Source organism: Anoplopoma fimbria, chromosome 15 (assembly GCF_027596085.1).
Source record: "Anoplopoma fimbria isolate UVic2021 breed Golden Eagle Sablefish chromosome 15, Afim_UVic_2022, whole genome shotgun sequence".
Classification (NCBI taxonomy): Eukaryota; Metazoa; Chordata; class Actinopteri; order Perciformes; family Anoplopomatidae; genus Anoplopoma; species Anoplopoma fimbria.
In genome coordinates, this window is record NC_072463.1 from 25,530,944 (window position 1) to 25,552,522 (window position 21,579).

The window sequence follows — 21,579 nt, forward strand, 5'->3', positions numbered from 1 at the left end:
TGTGGGCAGTTAGAGGTTGCATGTGAAAGATATTTTTTTTTCTGAATTTTTTGTTGTTGTTTACACTCCTGTTTACAGTTGTGTGGCTTGCCAGCCAACCTACACCACTCAAGATCACGCTACAAAATACATATACATCTGTAGATACCGCATCACTTTTAAATGTTGTCAGATCATCTAATCCACTGAACAATGCATCTCAACAGCACTCAGCAGCTATTGACTTCATGGTTTCGTTTTTACAGAAAGAACTGTGCAAAACCAAGTCAACATTTTATGCAAGATGAGCCGGCGTCTTTTTGGTCAAAGTACTCAAACATGTTTCAGGTTATTATCATTTTGATATTTCTTCACTGTCAAAGGGACCATTGATGTAAATTACGATGAATTTAATAATTTTTCTTATGGAATATGGTTCTGAACGCCATAGTGAGACCTATATATAAACCTTGTATATAAATCATCCTCTGGATCAAACCAGCCCACTGACACAGATCATTCCTGTATGTGCAAAGGACTGAGGGAGCTCAAACAATGTTTGCATTTATGGGTTAAAGAAACAACGTGTTGTACATATTTTCAATGTTATAAAGATCTCTTTATAAGATGCAAGTGTTGTCAGGCAGTGAATGTGATTTTGCTGCGCCTTTGTAGTAAATATTGGTGCTTTGAAAGGCTGTGAATCAAGGTGAAAGGAGAGTGACAGTTGAAAAGGATTACCAGTGTCAGAGACAATGGTTTTAGTGTTGTAAAGTGGACGTTTTCATCAAGGGGGGCAATTTACACCATTTTCTTTTCTTGTGATTAGGCGGTAATCCTCTTGGCGTGACCTAATTCAAAAAGTCATGCCAAAATGCAGCAGAGATATAGCACTTTTATTCATGAGTCTCTGGATACTGTCCGACCTGGCACTGATTTTGCCGGAGTCCTTAAGAACACTGTATACCGAATGGGATGAAATCTTTATGTGTGGTTGAACATGATGATTTCTACAGAAATGCTCATTTTCTGCCAGTTTACTGAAATAATCAGTGAATCAATCAGTACAAATTTTTGCCAAATCGTTGTATTTTGCCAAATGTTGTGTTTTAACTGTAGATGTCTGATAGTGTCAAAGAAAATAAACATGGATAAATGAGCAAACATGAGTGGGGCATACAGATTTATTTTGTAAAGCTGATAAACTTTTGAAATCTTACACTGAAACCATTTTACCAACAAAAAAAAACCTGAATCAGTTGTTGCTTGCTACCCTTAAAGGAATAGTCTGACAATTTGGGAAATACATGTATTGTACATGTACTCACTTGATGAGATCCAACTCTCATCAAGTTTGCTTGACAATGGTATCAATCTTCTCATCTAATTAAAAACTAATGCCAAAACTAATGAGTCAGGTCAGTTAGCAAAATGTCCTTTAAATTTGAGGACTTCCGTTGATTATGGGAAAGTTGGAGTTAGTTGCTCTTTGATTATTTTATTTGATTACATTTTACCTTATATAGTCTTCTTGCATCTCTATCAAATATAATTTCCACCGATGTTGCCCACACTGTTCTTCAGTGCCATGTAAAGCAGGCAGACGTATAAATAGCTATCCAAAAGCCTTGATAAGTGATTGACGAGCGTGAGGAGAGTGTGTTGTGTTGGTTACGCCTCAATCCTCTGCCTGTTGTTAGTAACTACATATCCTCGCTAGCACTCTGGTATTTGCAGTAGTCTCCTCCACCACACAAAGATGACGCATCTTGTTAACTGCCTCCGCTCAACGCTTGTGGGTCAATGGGTGTAACAAATGTGTGTGTTGCCTGGATCAGCGGCGCAAAATAATCCATCGATGTCAGTTGGGGATTTATGTGAAAGTACAGGTGGCAGTACAGGGGGCATTGTGCATCCTGTAACTCAAGACAGTGTCACAGACGTTGTAATGTCAAAGGTGTGTCTTGTAGGGAAGAACCAACAGAAAATTATAAACTGGCTCTGCAGTTCCCCTCAGCTTGACAAGGCTATAGATAGCCTGTGAAACTATGCAAGGGCATTAACCACCAAAGATTGCAAATGCAACCTAAATTGATGTTGACAAAATTTGACAGACTTCAAGATCGGTTTGCTATTCGTGAGTAGGTAGAATACATTAGCAAATGACTCGTTATGAAGTGACCGGATATATAAATATATGCCTATTTTGTGGACGTTACACCAATGAGAAATAACAAGTATACAAGTCACTAGATCCTTAGGCTACAACTACAATACCATGACAAAGGCTCAGGGTTTTGAGTTTATCAGGTTTTAAAGAGGGAACTACAAACACGCATTTCTGATCAGTCCAGTAGTATCAGCATGTCACTAGCTTTCAGCCAAAAAGGTGTTTTGGTTTAATGAGCGGACTCTTAGCTGTATGAGTCCTGGTTGCTTGTAGTGACAGCAACTTTTGAAAACAAGAACAGAACATGTAGGTGTCCTTGTAAAAGCCTTCAAACTATTTTAACAACGTACCCATCTGTGGTTATTTTATATTCCAACCATCCATCTTAATGGTTGAAAGTCAACAGTTAACACAGTAGCCTGTTAAACTGAAAGATCTTGATGTGAAACGGTCATGATCCCGTCGAGTCTGTAGAACTTGAGTCTGCGAGTCTGAAAATCGATTCTGACTGCCAATCACGGTGCTCAGAGGCCCTCAGACTTTTGTTAAACCTCAAAGACTATCATCATTTTCTTATCAGTGGCCTGAATCAGTTTAGATTTTTCTGGAGGATTTTGTTTTCTAGGTTTTCTGTCATGTTCCGTGTTTCATTCGTTCGTTTAATGTTTGCTGTTTTATTTTGATACGCACACCTTAAGTTTCATATCTGATTTTACTTCCTGCCTTTGTGTGTTTCCCTTTGTGATTGTCTTCACTGCCTGATTTGTTCCACCTGTGTCTCATCACCCTGCTCCCCTTGTGTATGAAGCCTGTGAGCTGCCCCTGTTTCATTCATTGTCAGTTCATCGTCTCTCCTAGTGCGAAAAAAAAGAGCATCCTTTAACCTGCTAGTTCTGTGTTCTAGTGCTCCTGGTTTGTTTTTAGATTTTCTATTGCCTGCCAGCGTTGCCATTTATTTCATCATTAAATCACCTAAAAGCACATGCTGCCTCCTCATCTATGTTTTTCTGCATTTGGGTCACAACCTGCTATTTTGAAATTGTGACACACAACAACCAAACATTTTGATGCTGGTAACAGATCTAAATATTGTCTAAAGCTTGCTTACTCGTCCACTTCCGTTGCCAGCAGGCATGCACATCATTTGGTGTCGGCTGTAAAAGGGTCTATTGCATCTTGCAGTTCATTGTTTCGGTTTTTCAACCTGCAACTTTACCGTTTTGGTTCAGTTTATCCACTCTCATAGCATCGTTTTCAGCGACTACAGGCCACTGTTTTCAGTGAAAAAGTTCTAAAATCATACTGCAGACACGAAGTAAGCAACTAGCTTAAACCGCTAAGGAGCCAGATATTGCCCTCAGGAGTTAGTGGAAAATAAAAGTAAGAATTTTGCACTTCAGATTCCCACTTCTCCAAGTCAACGGGTTTTATATGGTCTGAGGTTAACACAAGCTTAATGGAAAAATCCCATTTTTCCTCAGGGAACCAGTTTGATGCTAACTTCCAGGGTTGGGTTACAATACTTCATCCCTGCAGTACTTGTGAATGCTAATGTTACTCTAGTCTACTGTGTGTGTTATTAGGCAATTGTCTGCTAACCTATGCGCCATCAGCTTAAAAGATGAAAGTAGTGTATTTCAGTACCAAAATATCAGTTATTGCAGGTTTCAGACATAACTCCCCTCCAAAAGAATCAGATCTGTGATGTAATAATTGCCAGAAAAAATAACCATTTACTTTGTCATTTAAATGATCAGATCATGAAACATTTAGAGAGAACTTGTTTATTTATGCTGCTCTATTGAAGTGTTTCAGCTCAAGGCACTGAGGATTTGTCATTTCTGGGAAAGTTTCCTTGATAGGTGAACAAGTAATCAAACTTCTAGGCTTACATTTCCTATACAGGTGACTTATTAGGTATATTGTGTGCTCAGCATTGCTGCTGCTGGCACCCAAAGACAATCAGCAGCTTGGTCTGCCCACAGTTAATCTGAATACCACAAACTCTGTGGGCTGGGAGGAGGCGATGGATCGAACTGGAGAGCATTTTAATGGGTTGTGCATTCCTAGGAGTAGACAACTTTTTCTCCTCTTTAGCAGCGGAGATCATATGTCTGGCTATGTGACAGGGTTTGTCACCCACTCATACCATGACTCATTTTGGTGAGAACTGGGGAGGGTTTGAGGGGGGCAGAAGTCGTTGGAGGCTCGCAGGGCCTCCCTAAAGGGGTGTAAGGTTTTGCAGATCGTAGACTTAGTAGATTGTATCTCCTCGCCCCCTGGCAACCCCCTATGTGGCTATCCTGTTCAGATGAAAACGCTGCGTTGAAAGCGAGCCCTCCACGTTGCACTAGAGTGCAGAGTCCTGCTCAAATGGCCAGGTTTGTGTGAGTCCTCCCATTAACTACAAGAGCCGCCCCTCATCTCAAACCTAATGGATCCCACTTATGCTGTCATCACCATGCCAACCAGCTGTCAACTCTGGTGCGGCGAGGCTTTTGTGCTTCAGAGAGATGCAACTGTGTCGTGTTGATCTGTCTCAGTCTACAACAAGTCGCCACCTCAAAGGAGCCACCAAAGTAAATGCTCCTCTTCTTCTCTGAGATCATTTGATTAAGAGGTGGGGAAAAAACATCCACTGGCACCTTATTGTAAAGACTGAATACATTAAGATAAGAGGACACCCGAGTCCAGGTCAAATAAAGGCCTATTTATTGGGGCCCCGACAGGCCGTATACGAAATCTGTTGGCAGCTGCTCACTAGTTGACTTCAGAGGATTAAGCAGGCAAAAAGGAATATGCTAGATCAGCAAGCTTGTTGCTCCGCAGAGTTGGCAATGTGTGGTGTAGAAGTTAATAATCCGAGAGACAAAGACCTGCACCTGTTATCTATCAGATGCAAATCAGAGCAGCTAAAAAACATTACAAACATGCATGCATGAATGCATGTCAATACTGACAAACACAATGTTCAATAATCTCTGCTTTAATATTCAGTGAATAAAGCCCTCTCTTGACATGCAATTTATTTTTCATGACTTTTCGTATTATGTCAATATTCTATAAAACATGTGAGTTTTGTTTGCTAGTGAATATAGGTCACTGCCAGCCCTGGTTTGATGACACACGGTGACAGACATAATGTGCATCAGCCACCAGTGCAACAAAGATTAGAGGCTTTTTGAGAGGCAATGACTATATTTGCCCTACAGTTGGTTCTGGGTTTATTTAAGGTCTGCATGGCTCGAGATTTGCAGCCGCTGATCTGGGCACCAGCAGGGAGCAAGGGTACAATACAATGGTAATTTAATCCAGAGCAGCAGATGACTCCCTGTAATCCTGCGGATCCACCTACTTACAAATAAGTAAAACCTGAAGGATAGCATGACTTCAAATCGGAAACATTTCCAGCACTTGAATTCCTGACATGATACAGTTATTTTGTGCTGAAAGCCTTTCATAACATGCGGCTTGTAGGTCAAAAATAACAGTCTTACATTATCCCTCAGAGGTTTGTAGATACAACCCACATACAACACAGGACTCTGTTTCAACATCATCTGCTGATCTAAAAATGGATTACACAAGGGGGGAATTACTTTACAAGGAATAGCACTGAAGTGGATGTAGAGAAAAGACAGAGTTCATCCAGACAGAGATGCATTCCTCTCAGCCTCATCCCTCTCACTGACCTTCCTGTGTGTGTATATGAGGGATTAGGCCTGTGGTGGTCTCCCCGGGCTATTTTTATGAAGATGTCCGCCCCCTGATCCTTTTGGAAAACTGATATGACCACATGTTCCTAGATTCAAATGTAATTAGTCGACTGTCAGTCAAAGATGCTGGAGAACTAGGATTTTTTTTGAGGTGGAAAAGAAAGATTTGTAATGTTTCAGGCATCATTTTTGACAAATAAAACGGAGGATTTACTTGGTATTGGTGACTTGGCCAAACATACATGCGAATTCTATATTATACTGTAATGTTCTGCACAATGCTAACTGGGTCAAAATTGATCCAATTTGGGTCAATATATCACCAAGGTAATAACTTGACACACCGGATAAGGGGTTGTTTTGACCCAGTGTCAGTGTTATTTTTTAACATTAATGTTATTTGCCCTATTTTCCTGGGTGAGCTTTTCGTGTCTAAGGTTGGGTCAAAATAACCATATTTTAATAACAGTGGGTGAGAACAATCAATTGGTACAGTAATGCATTGGTGCTATCAATGACCCAATCAATAGGCCACTGATTTTCATATTGTTTGTATTATCTCTTGTTTTCAAGCAACACAAAATATATGTGTTTTTGATGAAGTGACAAGAGTATCGTTATCAGCAAGATGGTCACCATCAAACTGTAATTTCTGCTGCTCCTCCTTTATTTTGCTGTGGATGGACTGGACATCCACAGGCCCTCAGCTCCCCCTTGAAGTGCTGCCAAGGCTCTCTCAAAAGCTTCTGAGAGGTCCTGGCAATATGTAGTTCAGTACCTGGCAACCACAAAGCTTCTGGCAACTACCGCTCAATAGCCATCTGCAACTGCTTGTGTGTGGCAGGCACTCACGAAGTGTGTCCAGACATGTCACAGAATCCAAATGGCCAACTCTCTCTGCTGTGGCACCAATATCCAAACTGATATTAGTGTGTGGAAAAGAAAAGATTTTGTGTATTTAAATTTGTTCCACTGCAGGTTGTCGTATTTCCTAACTTTTATCTTTTTTTTTGCCCTAAAACTACATGTATTACACATTGCTTTTACACTTCCTTGTATAAAGCGATCTGTGCACCCTTAAAAGGCACAGAATGATGCAGTGGAGCAAGTCCATTCTCCCTAGAGATTACCGCTAATAAGAGGGGCCAGTATATATAGAAGACCCCCCCCCAGTGGATACCTCTAATCCTGCCTCACCCCTTTTCATCCCTGTGTCTGGACCGCTCGCTCTCGGCAGACCCCAGCTCCAGCCTCACCCTCGCCCCATATCAACTAAGGTACAGACTTCTTTAATACAACTCTCCTGATTATTTTGAAAATAGGGGGGGAAACATTGCTTTGCCTCTTTACTTGATGATTTGCTTGATGAGAGGGGGAGAGATTGCTTGGACCATTTCAGGGCACTCTTCATCTATCCTATTCTTCTTTATCGTCCAATTTTCCTCCTTATGCTCTCTTTGACCGGCAGTTAAGAATACCAAACAACAATGTCCACCAGCGAGCGTTTCGACTGCCATTACTGCAAAGACTCCCTGCTGGGGAAGAAGTACATAATGAAAGAGGACAAACAGTACTGCACTAAGTGCTATGAGAACCTGTTCGCTAACAGCTGTGAGGACTGCTCTTTAGCAATTGGCTGTAACTGCAAGGTAAGGAAGCACCAATGTTACCCTGAGAGTAATTGCTTTTATGTAAGTAACTTCTAAAAACAGAATGCATGTTATATGTATTCATTTTATGATCTATAAATATATATATTCTTACATGTGCAATAAATAATGTGTTAAATATCTACAGGACTTGTCTTACAAGGATCGCCACTGGCACGAGGAGTGTTTTAAGTGTGCAAAGTGCAGCCGTTCTTTGGTGGAAAAGGCTTTTGCCGCCAAGGAAGATCTGTTACTTTGCACTGAATGCTACGCCCACGGTTATTCCTCCAAGTGCACCACATGCAAGAAAACTGTCATGCCAGGTATGATACTTTGGGTTGATAATGGCGATTTAGTGCTGTACCTCTCTTATCTTGCATTGAAGAAATACTCTCCAATTATGATATAACTGATGCTATTGTAGCTATGCTAACCTCTTGGAGCTGCCATTGTTGTTTTGAACGAACAGTCGACAAGACTGTGAGATGATTAGTCGGTTAAACCTCTGATCAGACATAATTGGTTATTGTTTCTATTCTCGATTGATTTATTCGGCAATTGAGCAATCTACTTAAAGTTGGGATGTAAAGTGGATTTGGGTTGGTAAATGATCCATATCAGTAATCCAATAAATATTGTTTTTATCATGCAGAGGTGATGATAACATTAGTTAGTTTTACAAAAAAGAAAACAATTCCAAAAGTTAAGAATGAAAATCCATTCTTGACCTTGGAAAGCGAAGTTGACAAAACAATCTCATCACAAAGTACATTTAGTCGCCCTTCTTCAGCTTTCGATCATATCACATGATCTTCGATATTTTGCGTTTGCCAAGTTATCATAGAGTTGTAGATCTTGAAATTCAAAATGTTTTGAGCATTTTCAGAAGTTTTCATCCATTTTAGAGGATTGCATGAAAATGCAAAAGTGCAGAAAAGACATATAAAAAATAGATCTAAAGATTTAAAATACTATACAGCGACGCAATTTCTTCCTTGTCTCCACCCAACAGATAAAGCAGGACTATTTTCAGCCGCAGTGTGTTTCTATCATAGAGGTACCATATGCTGACTAAGCTGCTCTCGTTCCCTGTGCCAGGATCCCGCAAAATGGAATACAAGGGTAACAGCTGGCATGAGACCTGCTTCCTGTGCCACCGCTGCCAGCAGCCAATAGGAACCAAGTCCTTCATCCCAAAAGACACCGGCTACTTCTGTGTGCCCTGCTTCGAGAAGCAGTTTGCCTACCAGTGCTGTGCTTGTAAGAAGGTAGAGTTACAGCTGAGTGTTTTATATGCAGTAAATCCTCCTGACTCTGGTGTTTTAATATTCACACGGTGGCCGCGTGACAAGAGGATGCATAGTAAGAGGAATGTTTCTCTTACTTTCACTCTCACCTTCACTGGGTTTGTGTTACCTCTAGGCCATCACAACAGGTGGAGTGACCTACCAAGAGAAGCCCTGGCACCGTGAGTGCTTCTTATGCATCAGCTGCAGAAAGCAGCTTTCGGGTCAGCGCTTCACCTCCAGGGACAACTTCCCCTACTGCCTCGAATGCTTCAGCAACCTGTATGCAAAGAAGTGTGTGGGCTGCACCAAGCCAATCACCAGTGAGTTCCTTGCTGTGCTCATGTTTTCATTCACTCTCTGACATGCAGTTCTCCTGCTTTTTATTAAAGGCCTTTATTTGCATTTGCGTTGGACGTGTCAGATTAACAAGGTGAAGATATTGCATTAACCTGCAATTTATGTTAATACATGGATCTTTGTTTGATGTGTGCAGGTCTGGCAGGGGCCAAGTACATCTCTTTTGAGGAACGCCAGTGGCACAGCGAGTGTTTCACCTGCATTCAGTGCTCCATGTCGCTGGTTGGACGTGGCTTCCTCACTCAGCGCGACAACATATTGTGCACCGACTGCGGCAGGGAGAAGTGACCTTTCCATTAAGGGGTCATTGGTTTATCCAAATAACAAAGAGTGCTCCTGTTCTAATACAGATATTGTGTATCCATGAATATTGCTACTTCGCATGCCTGGCACATAAACAAACTCTAAATGTCAAATGCTTATTTTGCTGTTGTAAATGACCATTAGCTCTCTCACAATACCCACACACAAAAAACTGTGATGTTTCCATAAAGACAAACATGAATCTTTAAAGTTAGGGTGCCATAGTTCCTTTGTTTAAATTCACATTTTGTTCCTCACAAACTTTATTGTTTTGACAAGGATAAAATAATGTTGAAATTGATTACTATTTTTATTATTATAAATATCATTACGAGTATTACTATAATAATATAAATTAATAGATGAATGTAATGAGTTAGGATTTGATACTTTTTTTAAATCTTATATGACAGTAAACTGAATATTTTTGGATTCTGAACTGTCTGATGAAAAAAAAAAAATTCACTATTTGGTGACATTATAGACAAATTGATTACTTGACCAATCAGGATAATAGTAATAATTGTTAATGAAACAATAGATAGCTCCAAAAATTACTTTTGGTGCTCAAAAATACTGACTGCTCTAAGCTTAGTATACATGTTTATATGATGCATGATTTATGCTTCTCTCATATGAAACACTTGAAGGTTGTTCCAATAAAGACCTTTCTATATCATGCTTAAATGGAAATCATTCTCGGCTAGCTGTTGCTCATCCTTATATGTCTTCTTCTGCTCCAAGAATTGGGGAGTCTGCTGTCAGTTTAGGGCACGCACAAAGTTCAGTGTAGCAAATATAGCTGTGATCGAAATCCACATCTTTTTATAACCATCATCACTTAGATAATCATTGTTGTAAAACCAACCACTGTTGCCTCTTGACCTTTTCACGCCCAGCTCACTCACGTTGTAAAACAACTGACAGTGACCATATATGCCTTGATCAGCAGAAGATTTGCTCCTCTACTTGTCCATAATCCACTAACCAAAGTAGATTACAAGCGACTGTAAATGTGGGCACCTCAAATTATCTGTCCTTCTCACCATACTTCTGACACTTGTAAAAGTTGGTTTTCTTGGTGAGGCCACTGGATGAGTTGTGTAAGTGTACTCACATGGCAGGATGAGTGGTGCAAAAATGCTGACATAGATTTCCTGTAAGGATATAGTCACATGGGGAGGTGAAACTACTTTACACTCCATAAACTTGTGAAAGAATCAGAGAAGAAGGGAGAACAACAGAGAGGTAGGGACATCTCATTTTACATATTTTACAGAAGATCTGTAGCTTTAATTTAAGCAGATACATTTAGTTTTTTGACGTTACAAAAATCGAACATCCTTAGATCGATTTTTAATCCTGATTAAATACGGATGACGTGAGCAGATCTGTGCCACATAGAAAATAAAGATTTTTAGCTTTAAATGAACACTACCAGACCAAAGATAAGATAAGATAGTATTTACAGTGATCTGTACAAGCGGTGTGAGCGTGCCCATAAAAAAAGGTTCAACTTCTCGCAGTAACAGTTCGTTTTTCTGAATGAATCGAGGGTTCTGTGTGTTTTTTTGTTTTTTTTTAGTGGAAACTATTTATTTTGGTGTGAATGTTTCCCCCCCGATGAGCTCCTGAAATCGGCTTTTTTTAATTTTGTCATCATGGACTCTGTTGTTGTATAGCCATTCTATACATGTGTGTACTTCTCACTTAGTGCAACCTATCGTAAAGTAATGGCTTTTAGAGCATTTACACACACACACGTCTATGAAAAGCAATCAGCCACAAAAGAAAAGGACAAATCCAGCATACAGTGCATCGAGTACTATGACCGAAATGTGTATATAGGGACCAAAGATGCAACAGTCTTGCATCTCATCCTTCCCAGTGGCACAGATGGAGACCCGAGTGTTGGCCAGAGCAAAATTAGAGAGTGTAGGGTGAGAAAACTAGGCTCAAGCACCCAAGTAGCCCAACTGAGGGTAATCCCAATTTTCAACCACCTTCTGGTCCTGTGGGACCGGAGCGTTATGGCCCTCAACATGTTTTCCTTAGAGCCTGTTCCCGCCCTCAAGAAGATCCCGCATGTGCATTTGTTTGAGGTGTGCAACTCGTTGCTCGAAGCCCAGGCAGCATGTGTGGAGATGGTTACTTCCTCCAGCCGCAGGAAGCTGATCCGAATCCACGTGGTGGGAGTGGACAGGTGGGACGTTGTAAGAGAAGTCCCTCTGCTCCAGGATCCTGTGGCCTTGGCAGTGGATGGCGCCTGCGTGTGTGTAGGTACCAGCGACAGGTATCTCCTCTATGATGTTCGGACCGGGAGCAGTGAGGAGCTTTTTCCTCACAATCACAGCAGGCAGCGAGTCATTGTAACCTCAATGGGACGAGGGGAATTCCTCCTGAACGGGCCTGAATCTTTGGGTAAGAGCTGCCAAAATGGTACATGTTGTTCTAGCACAGACATCCTCATATAACATTATATGCTTCCTATTAAAATCAGCTATACAGTTAATCATCTCATATCACTCATCTATATACCCATGTACCCAGAGGATATTTGTCTAGCCAAGATATCATTACTCCACCCTCATCCCTCAGGCATGTTTGTGATGAAGACAGGGATCTGCCAGCGCCCTCCCCTGCAGTGGCCTCAGGAGGTGCTGGCAGCCGGAGTATGTTTCCCTTACAGCGTAACCCTGCAGCCCGAAGTGCTGTCTGTCTACAGCATGGTAGATCAGCAGTGCAAACAGACTGTGAGTCTCAGCGGAGCGATTGGTCTGCTCTGCACATCAGGTAAACCAGGCAACATCAATTCATCACCTAATCCTGCCAGATTTTCAGACCGAGGGGCTGTCAAATTGTGGTTTTGTTTTTAAAGATGTCGCTGTGTCTGTCTGAGTTTGCACTGATTCAGTCAATCATCCTTACACCTACTGTTCCTACTCACTGAAACAGTGTTTCTGAAAACCCAAAACATCTCCCCTCAGATGGTGTGTTAGTGTTCACAGAGAGAGACATTTTCAGCCTGCGTCTAGTGCCACTCAAAGAGCAGATCCAGGCACTTGTTAGTGATGAGAGGGTTGAGGAGGCCTTACTGCTGCTGGATGGAGTTCAAGGCCATCGTCCACTTGACTCATACAAGGTGAATTTCAATTTTTAGACACAAACACATCCCTGCTTGTTAATCTAGGTTTCAAATAAATACATTCTTCTTCTCAGGGGTTACAAAACAATGTATGGTAGGTACATGACACAGAAACATTTGTAGTATTTCCCCTTTCCTTCCTTAACCTTAATTGTGAAGGTGAAAAAAACAACCTGCCCAGCTATTCTGCCCTCAAAAAGGCAGAACACAGTCTATTTTCTCAATTGAGCTAAGACCAGAAACAACACGAGTATTTAACAACTGTTTTATCGCGTGAAATTATTATGTCACAGAAATGTGAAAATTCTAAAATATACTTAGCTTGCTTTGAGATAAATGCAAATGTTAGCGTGGTAGCCAGGCTTCAACCTCCAGCTCTGAAAAATGAAGCCAATGAGGAAGTGCCTTAAACTCCTCTACACTAGCATTAATGTCCTGACAACGTCTGTACTATGGTTTATGCAAATCCATCTAAAATATTTCACAGTATAAGTGAAGCTATGACCTGCTGGTGAATTAGAGAACTACAAAAGTCAGATGGTTTATCCTCTGGGGAACATGTATGTCTGCACCAACTACAATGGCAGTCCGTCCAGTAGTTGTTGAGATATTCCAGTCTGGATAAAAATGTCAGTGTTGCGCCAGATTAATAAGGTAGCAGCTATGAATCCTAAAACGTAGCATGGACAAACTAGTCTTGCTATTAGCTCACTAGACAAGCTTATATTAATTTCATATTGTCCAAACGCATAGTACAGGTTGAGAAATATATTTTTTCTTTTGGGGAATATTCATCCTAAAAAAGTCATTAAATGCAGGTTTTACAATGTACACACCTTTAAACTTAAAACTTAAAACCCTTTTTCTCAACTTCATTTATCCTGTATAATTTGACCATTTTATAGATTCATACTCACCACTGACGTCTAGACAATATGCATGCAGTACAACCCCATCTGACATTGCATCATAGTGTTTGAATTTAATATTTCAACACTGTAGAGCAGATTGAAGCAGGCTGTCGAGGCGTAGATGGACTACATTGTTGCAAGCTGCTATTGTAGGTGTATTCCAGTTGGATGAATGCAACTGAGGACAGCAGATGGTGTTTGAGATTTAGTGTAATCTGTGTTATATCTCAGGTCACAGGTTAAAGGTGATGGAGTTAGAATTTACACGCAGATGAGTCACTCCTTTAAATTTGTCTGTTTTTTTTCTTAATCTTAAAGTTTAACATATTACCCACGAGATTTAAGGGTAGTCACACAGTCTTCTACCTCAATGATTTCGGCTCACATATTGGTGCTTTGAATATGTTCATGCATTGCATGCCTGGTTTTAAGATAGATTTTTTTTTACTGGCAGGAGCTGCAGAAGGAGATCACTTGCCTCGCTGGATTTGTTCATTTTTACCAGGAGGGTTTTTCTGAGGCCAGGGATCTATTCATGTGAGAGTAAAACCCCTTTTACGACACTACGGCCCAATCGCACAACGCTGTACTCTAATATGTGAATTTTGTGAATAGTGGGTGTTTTCTACTGAATTCTTCACTAAAGTGTAACACAAATCAATGCTCATTACCCACTTGAACAGTACAGGTGAGCTGGACCCCAGAGAAATCATCCGCCTCTACCCTGAAATCCAGTCGTGTCTCAGCGAGGAATTCCAATCCCAGCTTGATCAAGTGAACAAGGGCAGGGATCTCCAGCTGCTCTGCAGAGAGAACAGGAGCACATTTCATCATTACCTGGCCTTCCTGGGAGATTTTCTTAGAGCAGTAAGGGGAACGGAGCAAGGCCTGGAGTGCAGTAAGGAGGTGGACTGCGCCCTCCTGGGGCTGTACACAGAACTGGGAGATACTGAAAATCTGCAGCAGCTCCTGGCATTTCCCAATGAGTGCAGGCTGGACCACTGTGCTCCTGTTTTGGAGCAACACAGCAGGTACAAATAAACGATAAATTGTTGAATAGGTTGGTGTAGTCATGAATGTGAATGTTTGTTGAATGACAAATTATTCTTTATTTATAGACATTTTGTCTAATTTGCTCAATTTCTAATGTTACATTTCCTGTGTTCTCTCTTTTTTTTTTACAGATATTTTGCATTGGGTTCCCTCTATCAAAGCCACGGAAATCACATTGATGCAATTAAGGTACATTTCCCCCCAAAACACAACATATTTTATAGAAACTTGATGTATATTTTTAGAATTTTATATTCTTCCAGACCTGGGTGAAAATTGCAGATGGCCTCCACAAAGACCTGTCTCGCTCAGATGTATATGGACACATAGTGTGGGCTCTCAGTCAACTGCAAGACAAAGATGCTGTGTGGAAATTTGCAGACTGGACTCTTCAAAAGAACCAGGAGGTGCTTTTTTCCTTCTTCATGCTCTCAACTGCAGAGGAAAAAGTTGGACAATCCAACTATGTGTTATGGATATAAATAACTAAAATGTACCAATATCTGTTTTTCTTTATTTAAAAAAGATAGGGGTGCAGATTTTCAACAAGCGTCCACCAGATGATCGATTTGACACACAAGACGTCCTTGCTCTCATGGAGAAGTACCCGCTGGCACTGGTGTTGTATCTTGAGTTCTTAATCCATGATTTGAACAGCGAGGTGGGCACAGAAGCAGCTACTTTATCTAATATCCTCGACTCCTTTATTGAATGCACTGAGACGTGATTGGTTTAATCTGCCCCCAGGAGGAGAGACTTCACAACCGTCTGGCCCTGGCATATATTACCCAGTCGCTCTCAGAGGAAGAGGAATCAGTTTTGAGGAAGACGAGAGGGAAGCTGCAGCAGCTGCTATGGGAATCCAAATTTTATGACGTGTCCACTGTATATGGTGTGTGGATGCCCTTTGATCAAATTAAATCATTACTTTTTTGTGACTAAATTATATTGCGTTATTGTCATTGCAGAGAGAGTTGAGTTGGCAACCCTGCACATAGAGAAAGCCATTCTCCTTGGTAGGACCGGTGGACACTTTCAGGCACTGCAGGTGCTGGTCCACCAGGAGGGAGACCTCCAGGCTGCAGAGGCCTACTGCTGCAGGGCTGCCCAGGGCCGGGACACGCAGTTCAGGCAGACGCTGCTGCTCACTCTGCTCCAAATCTACCTGAGCTCTGAGGATCACAGAAGCGCTGCCGTGGATCTGCTCAACAACAATCCTCGGGTTCTTGCGGCAGAGAAGGTCATCCAGCTTCTTCCTGATTTCTGGTCTGTTCAACTGGTCTCCCAGTTTTTAGTTGGATCCCTCAGAGAAACAGTCCACCAGAGGCGCATGGCGAAGCTGCAAAAGGCTTTGGGCCAGGTAGAGCTCATGCGGCACAGAGTCATTTGGGTGAGTTTAATGACATATTTCAAAATGTTTTTCATTCCATGAACATTGTGTGTATTCTTGTTTCCTTCTTATTCTTCACCCTGTTGCTTTCTCCCTCTCCCCTCTGCAGATGCAGGCCTCAAAAACAAAGTTCAGGCTGGATAAGGGGCAGAAGTGTAAGGTTTGTCAGAGAGACCTTACAGAGCCACAGTTTGCCTGTAACCTCACTGGTGAGCTGATGCACACAGGCTGTCCTGGTTTTTCCTCATCGTAAAGACATCGACCGATATAGCAAACTACTGTATGTTTATGCAAATAATGATTCCTACCCGATCATTTTTCTAGTTTACACTGTATCATCAAGACAAACTCTGTACAAGTATGCAATTCATGGACTTAAGACGACTTTAATTACAATAAAGAAAATACATTGTGTAAATAACTGGTTTCAAGATGCAAAAGAGCAAGCAGTGCACTTTTTCAGGGCGGCATGTCTGAGCCATTTCCTAGAAACATTGTAGACAGCAATAGCTATAAAGTGGAGGATATTCAGGGGCATATATTCACTGATCAGACAGTGGTGTTTATCATGGAAACCACCTGTGGTCAATCTGATGACCAATAGGAATTTCCTCATCCTGCATGGCTGTATATATGCATCATGGTTTCCACTGTGTATATTTGTCTGCGTAAAGCTGAAAATAGAAATTCAACAACTGAGAAGTTGCACATGAGAGAGTTTTTTATTCAGCTTGTGCATTAATATACATTTATGACCACCCAAAAGAAACACAATTACAGGTTTAAAAATGAAAAGCAAACAAGTTGAGGAAGACATGTCTGTACTGTGTATGGAACATAAAATCAGAATCCATTTTTACCAACATCAGCCCTATATCTTTTAGGCAGCATAACAGACATGTAGGATACTTTAATAATGACACACAAACTCCAGTATGTCCACATACAGTATGGAAATCCTGTATAGCCTTTAACCTTAATGTTTATCATTAACATCTTAAGGCCTATCCCTAAAATAACAACCAAAAATGAATCAAACTCATATGCCCATTTCTCATTTCCTTTGAAAGGTAAAATGTCAATTAATATGAATCCATTGTAAGTCAACCTATTTCTATTACCACTGCAGAGAAAATGAAGATGCAATAAAGGAAAGATTTTTATCCTTTCCTAGTGTGTAATGTTGATTTTAAGACAATCTCACCATCATAGCAAAAATCCCATGAATAATGATGCAACTGAATGTATTATCCTATTTGTGACTTAAACTGGGACTGTAACTTTGATGACAATACGGTGGTCTCCACGTTTTGGCTATGTTTTTAAAAAAAAGAAATCTCCCAAAAAATGATCTGTAAAAATGATCATATTCATATATGACGGAAGAGCTCCATGCTATACAGGTAGATACATCTATAATGGCAGGGCCTACAGTGCTCTCTGAGATATCCACAGATTCGTCAAAGCAAGTTGAATACATTTATAGAATGCTCGTTGGTGAGAGTGCCTCAATACAGCCACCAGGTGGCCCCGAAAAGCCAGACCTACCACCAGTGAAAGTCAGTCAAACTTGATCAAGATGGCTGCTGACAGACTCCTGCCTGAGGTTCACTGTGACTTCCTGTCAGACCAAGCTTTACTGTTGAACTGTAAGTTACTAAAATCTGCCAGTTTTTGGTGAGAATTACAGCGACATATTTTGCCAAGAACATTGGTTTATGTCAATGTGAAATTGGATGTTTGACTTGAGTTTCAAGTTGTGTGTTAACATGCTTGAGAAAGCATGGAATTTGTAGTTTCCAGAATAACAAACATGTTGTTGTATACTGACAAATTATGCAAGTTGATGTTAAAGTACTTCGTAATAAGACAATTTATAAAATACACATTTTGTTTATGTATTCTGAAGGATTAAGACCCCATGTTTTCACAACAGTATAGCATGCAAATCGACCATCTTCCTCCACCGTATCTTTTGGTAACTACACTACAGGGGTGCACCCAGTGCAGGGTCAAACTCAGATGACTTTAAAGATGCATTTGTCTATTTTCATTATAATTCAGTCATTAAGGCCAGCCATAACTGAGTATTTATTTGTCCTAATCCTTCATGTTGGGACAGGAGTTACGGAGACGCCTTAAGGAGCTGGAACAGCAACAGTTTTGATTTGACTGTACTGCTTGCAAGTTGTGGGTGGGTTTTTTTGGCCTGGGGTGAGTGACTAATTGCAGTGTAGGTAAATAGTGAATTATGAGCATGTTGGAAGAGATCATATATTTTCCATGCCCTTGCTAAGATTTCTTCAGGTTTTTTATTCGAATGAGGCTTTTGTGGGACTTTTTCATTGTTCTCACTGAGAGTTGTGCACATTTCATCTTTCAGAGTGTGGGTGTTACAGCATGCATCCCTTTGTGAGTGTAACTAGGATTTTTCATTTGTAGTGTATATATTTAACCTCTGACTGTTATAAATAAACAGACTCATACCCCATAAAGCCCAAGAAAACCATATTCCTATCCTTTCTCTGTTATGTGGTTGCATGAAAAATTGCCACACCCACCATATGTTCCCCTTGTAATTTTGATAATCTATGCATTTAAATTTGATCTACTGTTCAGTCAATGTAAGCACTCCTGGATAAACAGCTGACATGTATCAGTGCAGCGAAAAACATAAAGCATCAACTTCTTTCTGACTTGTTTGGAGATGTGAAGGAGCCTCTCAGTTTATATGGACTGACTGTGAGGGCTGCTGCTCTGTGACTGGCTGATCTTTGGGCCGTGCCTGATGACCAGTGACCACTGGGTGGACCCGAGGCCAGGATTATGTCCTTTCCTTCCCTCTCACGGACATCCTTAGGGAGCATTAATGTTGTTTGGTACATTTGCGGTTATGCTGTGCCTAAAAAATGTTTTTCTCATCTTTGATGTTGACCAAAAACCATAAGCAACCAAAAGGTAAAAATATACAGACAAAGTGCAAACACACTTTCTTCTACCTAAATTAAGAAACCAATTTGGTGCATTTAAATGATATATATTTTTTTCTTTTTAAAAAGTAAAGTTTCTTGCCCTTGGATCCCCCTCTTAATGTATATAATAGTTGATATCCATAGCTCATGTCGCTGTGAATGTAACACTCTGGGTCACTGCAGGGTGCTCTGGGGTTCCTCCTAGATGGACATTTCACACATGACAGGAAATGAATTGAATGCACAAGAGAACAGTTATGGAAGAAAGTATGGTGGGTTATCCAGACATTGGTCTGAAATTATAAATATCCATTCCGCCACACAGGGAAAATTTCTTCCTGTGCTTTTCTAAATTTATGACAAAATGTTGACTGTCTGGACTGTAGGATGTAATTGTTTACATGCAAACATAGTTTTGTTTTATGTGGACTAGAAACGCAATGATGGGATGAATAGGACCCTTTTTGCCTGTAAACTAAAGAAAATGGTAAATCCTAATGCTCTGTGTGGGGTCCTGGAGACCCCCCCACCCAAGAAAAAACATATTTAACATTGTTTTATCAGTTTTGTAGTTCATGGCGCACAAAATTCATAAATATTTGTGCATCTAATCCAACATTACATAGAAAAAAAATCCCTATATGGTGTAATAATTGTGTTTTATATTTGCGTATCTCCGTATTTTATCACCTTCATCAAATGTGCAGGCTGAGTTTGTGGCAAAAAAGGAAAAGTTATACTTTTATACTTTTCTACGCTTTAGGTTTTAATAAAATAAGAAAAAAGCCAAAGATATTCAAAAGAATAAATGTCTGATTGACAGGTCTGGGGGACCCTGAAAGGGAATGTCAACAAAATACAATGGTTAAAATGTGCTGGTTTAACATTTAATACCTTTAAGTTAATTATTTGTTTAACATCATAAAAATACATGAAGATGTATATATAAATATATATTCCACAAATTGGCACCTAGTCTAAAAAAGACTGAATGCTGTGTCAGGATTCTGAATGTCATCACGTATCTAACTAAATAAAGCCTATGGGAAAAAATGAATACACAATGCTTCTATGTGTATCATGCATCATATTTAGGGTCAAAGCCACAAATTACTGTATCATGTCCCTTATGACGCAATTTTCAGTCTCTTAGTGGTTGCAGAGAGACAAGGAGAATCTTAATTTGCAACCCTTTTGGTAGCAATAATGGTAAGGTAGCAGAAAACCTAAATGATTGAACTTTAATTTGAACTTTCCCCCCGCAAAACTAATTCTATAGATAGCGGAGCACGTATGGGAATAAATAGCTGAAGAGGATGATCAAAACACTTCTTTTTTTAACTACTAAGGCAACGCTCTCATTTTCATGGCTTGCTACCTTGGGGTTTGGCGGAATGCCACTGGGAGAATAGACCCACTGGAGACACTGAGGGCAGAGACGGAGACCACAGAGACACCCACCCTGCCCTGCTGCACGGTTATATACATCATACTGTATGGTATATAGAGACGTGTCACCATGTCTGCAGGGCTGATATTGTTCACTTTCAGTGCTCAAAACTGTTTTCTTGACTGAGCTTTTTGAGGAAGATATTATATATATTAATTTTGTAAATAACTGCCACTTTCAGAATAATTATACTTACTGCAAAAATATAATTTCCAGATAATTAGTTTCCCTAAAATGTAAATTATATTATTACAAATATGGTTAAAGTGCTAAGGTATCAAAATTGTCAGGGGGAAGGGTTGGTCGGAAAGATATTTATATATATTCAACACAGCCTTAAGCACCTGGGGGTGTCACGGAAAAAGAAAAAGAAAATGCGAAATACGAAATACTTACCTGAGAATATATTATTATTATTAGCTTTATTGTGAAAGGTAAGAATGGCAGTAGTGGATCTGGTCTGTGCTTCCTTTGTCAAGGTTGAAATAAGTATTAAAGTTTGCCATCTTGGTTTGGACTACCAAGCCTTGGCTAAGTTGTTTCAGAAATACAGGCGCAACTCAACCTGTTCCACCCAACCTGATTGATTGATGTCTTTATTTGAAAAGCGAAAGCTCTGAAAAATTGTCCTCCTTTCAGAAAAATGTAGTCCCTTTTTTCACTGAGTAATATTTGCGTTCTTCATTCAAAAATAAAAGTTTGAAGAAATATATATTGTCTTGCGAATCATTCGTACTACAAAAACTCCCCCGGTGTGTAAAGGCCTTTACAGAGTGGTGCAGGAATGAGTCCTAAAACCCGGAAATGTTTCAGCATTATTGCACTTCCAGCTCCCTTATCATGAAGTCAGTGAGTTTTTTGAATGGTGTTTTGGTTAGATACCTGATATAAGGTCTGTGGTTTCCACAAGCTGAAGAGATTTAAAAGTTGTTTTCCTACAACGTTAAATACGTCAGTAAATACCCCTCCCGTGAATTACAAAACGGAATGGCCAATGGAAGAATCCCATTGACTTTTTTTCGAGTTAAGCAGTGGGATGCCATCTTTGCCTACAAATTGGCCTAAAAAATATGTCATCCATTCAAGCCTTTATTAAGCTTTCTTGATGTGAAGGTTGATACCATTATTGTGTCAGAACAGTAAACATGAAGCCAATGCCATCAGCCAGCTAACTTAGCTTAGCATAAAGTCTGGA

The 21,579-nt window shown here is 40.3% G+C and overlaps 2 protein-coding genes across 2 annotated transcripts; both read left to right on the forward strand.

Moving 5' to 3' along the window:
* Positions 1-7,352: 7,352 nt before the first annotated feature.
* fhl5 (four and a half LIM domains 5) lies at positions 7,353-9,448 on the forward strand. Its single transcript, XM_054614001.1, has 5 exons — positions 7,353-7,514; positions 7,663-7,837; positions 8,613-8,782; positions 8,937-9,123; positions 9,297-9,448. Exons 1-5 carry the CDS (start codon positions 7,353-7,355, stop codon positions 9,446-9,448), a joined length of 846 nt encoding a protein of 281 aa, XP_054469976.1.
* A 1,502-nt stretch (positions 9,449-10,950) lies between these two features.
* Positions 10,951-17,130, forward strand: si:ch211-266g18.9 (transforming growth factor-beta receptor-associated protein 1). Its single transcript, XM_054614078.1, has 11 exons — positions 10,951-11,884; positions 12,062-12,256; positions 12,451-12,605; positions 13,974-14,056; positions 14,203-14,550; positions 14,704-14,761; positions 14,836-14,979; positions 15,099-15,233; positions 15,320-15,464; positions 15,541-15,962; positions 16,072-17,130. Exons 1-11 carry the CDS (start codon positions 11,197-11,199, stop codon positions 16,213-16,215), a joined length of 2,517 nt encoding a protein of 838 aa, XP_054470053.1. The 5' UTR covers positions 10,951-11,196; the 3' UTR covers positions 16,216-17,130.
* Positions 17,131-21,579: the final 4,449 nt, after the last annotated feature.

Coding starts and splice junctions, on each gene's coding strand:
- fhl5 (XM_054614001.1), top strand. CDS start 7,353: ATGTCCACCAGCGAGCGTTTCGACTGCCATTACTGCAAAGACTCCCTG. Junction 7,515..7,662: donor CAATTGGCTGTAACTGCAAG/GTAAGGAAGCAC, acceptor AAATATCTACAG/GACTTGTCTTACAAGGATCG. Junction 7,838..8,612: donor CAAGAAAACTGTCATGCCAG/GTATGATACTTT, acceptor TCCCTGTGCCAG/GATCCCGCAAAATGGAATAC.
- si:ch211-266g18.9 (XM_054614078.1), top strand. CDS start 11,197: ATGGCTTTTAGAGCATTTACACACACACACGTCTATGAAAAGCAATCA. Junction 12,257..12,450: donor TGGTCTGCTCTGCACATCAG/GTAAACCAGGCA, acceptor ATCTCCCCTCAG/ATGGTGTGTTAGTGTTCACA. Junction 15,963..16,071: donor TGCGGCACAGAGTCATTTGG/GTGAGTTTAATG, acceptor TCCCCTCTGCAG/ATGCAGGCCTCAAAAACAAA.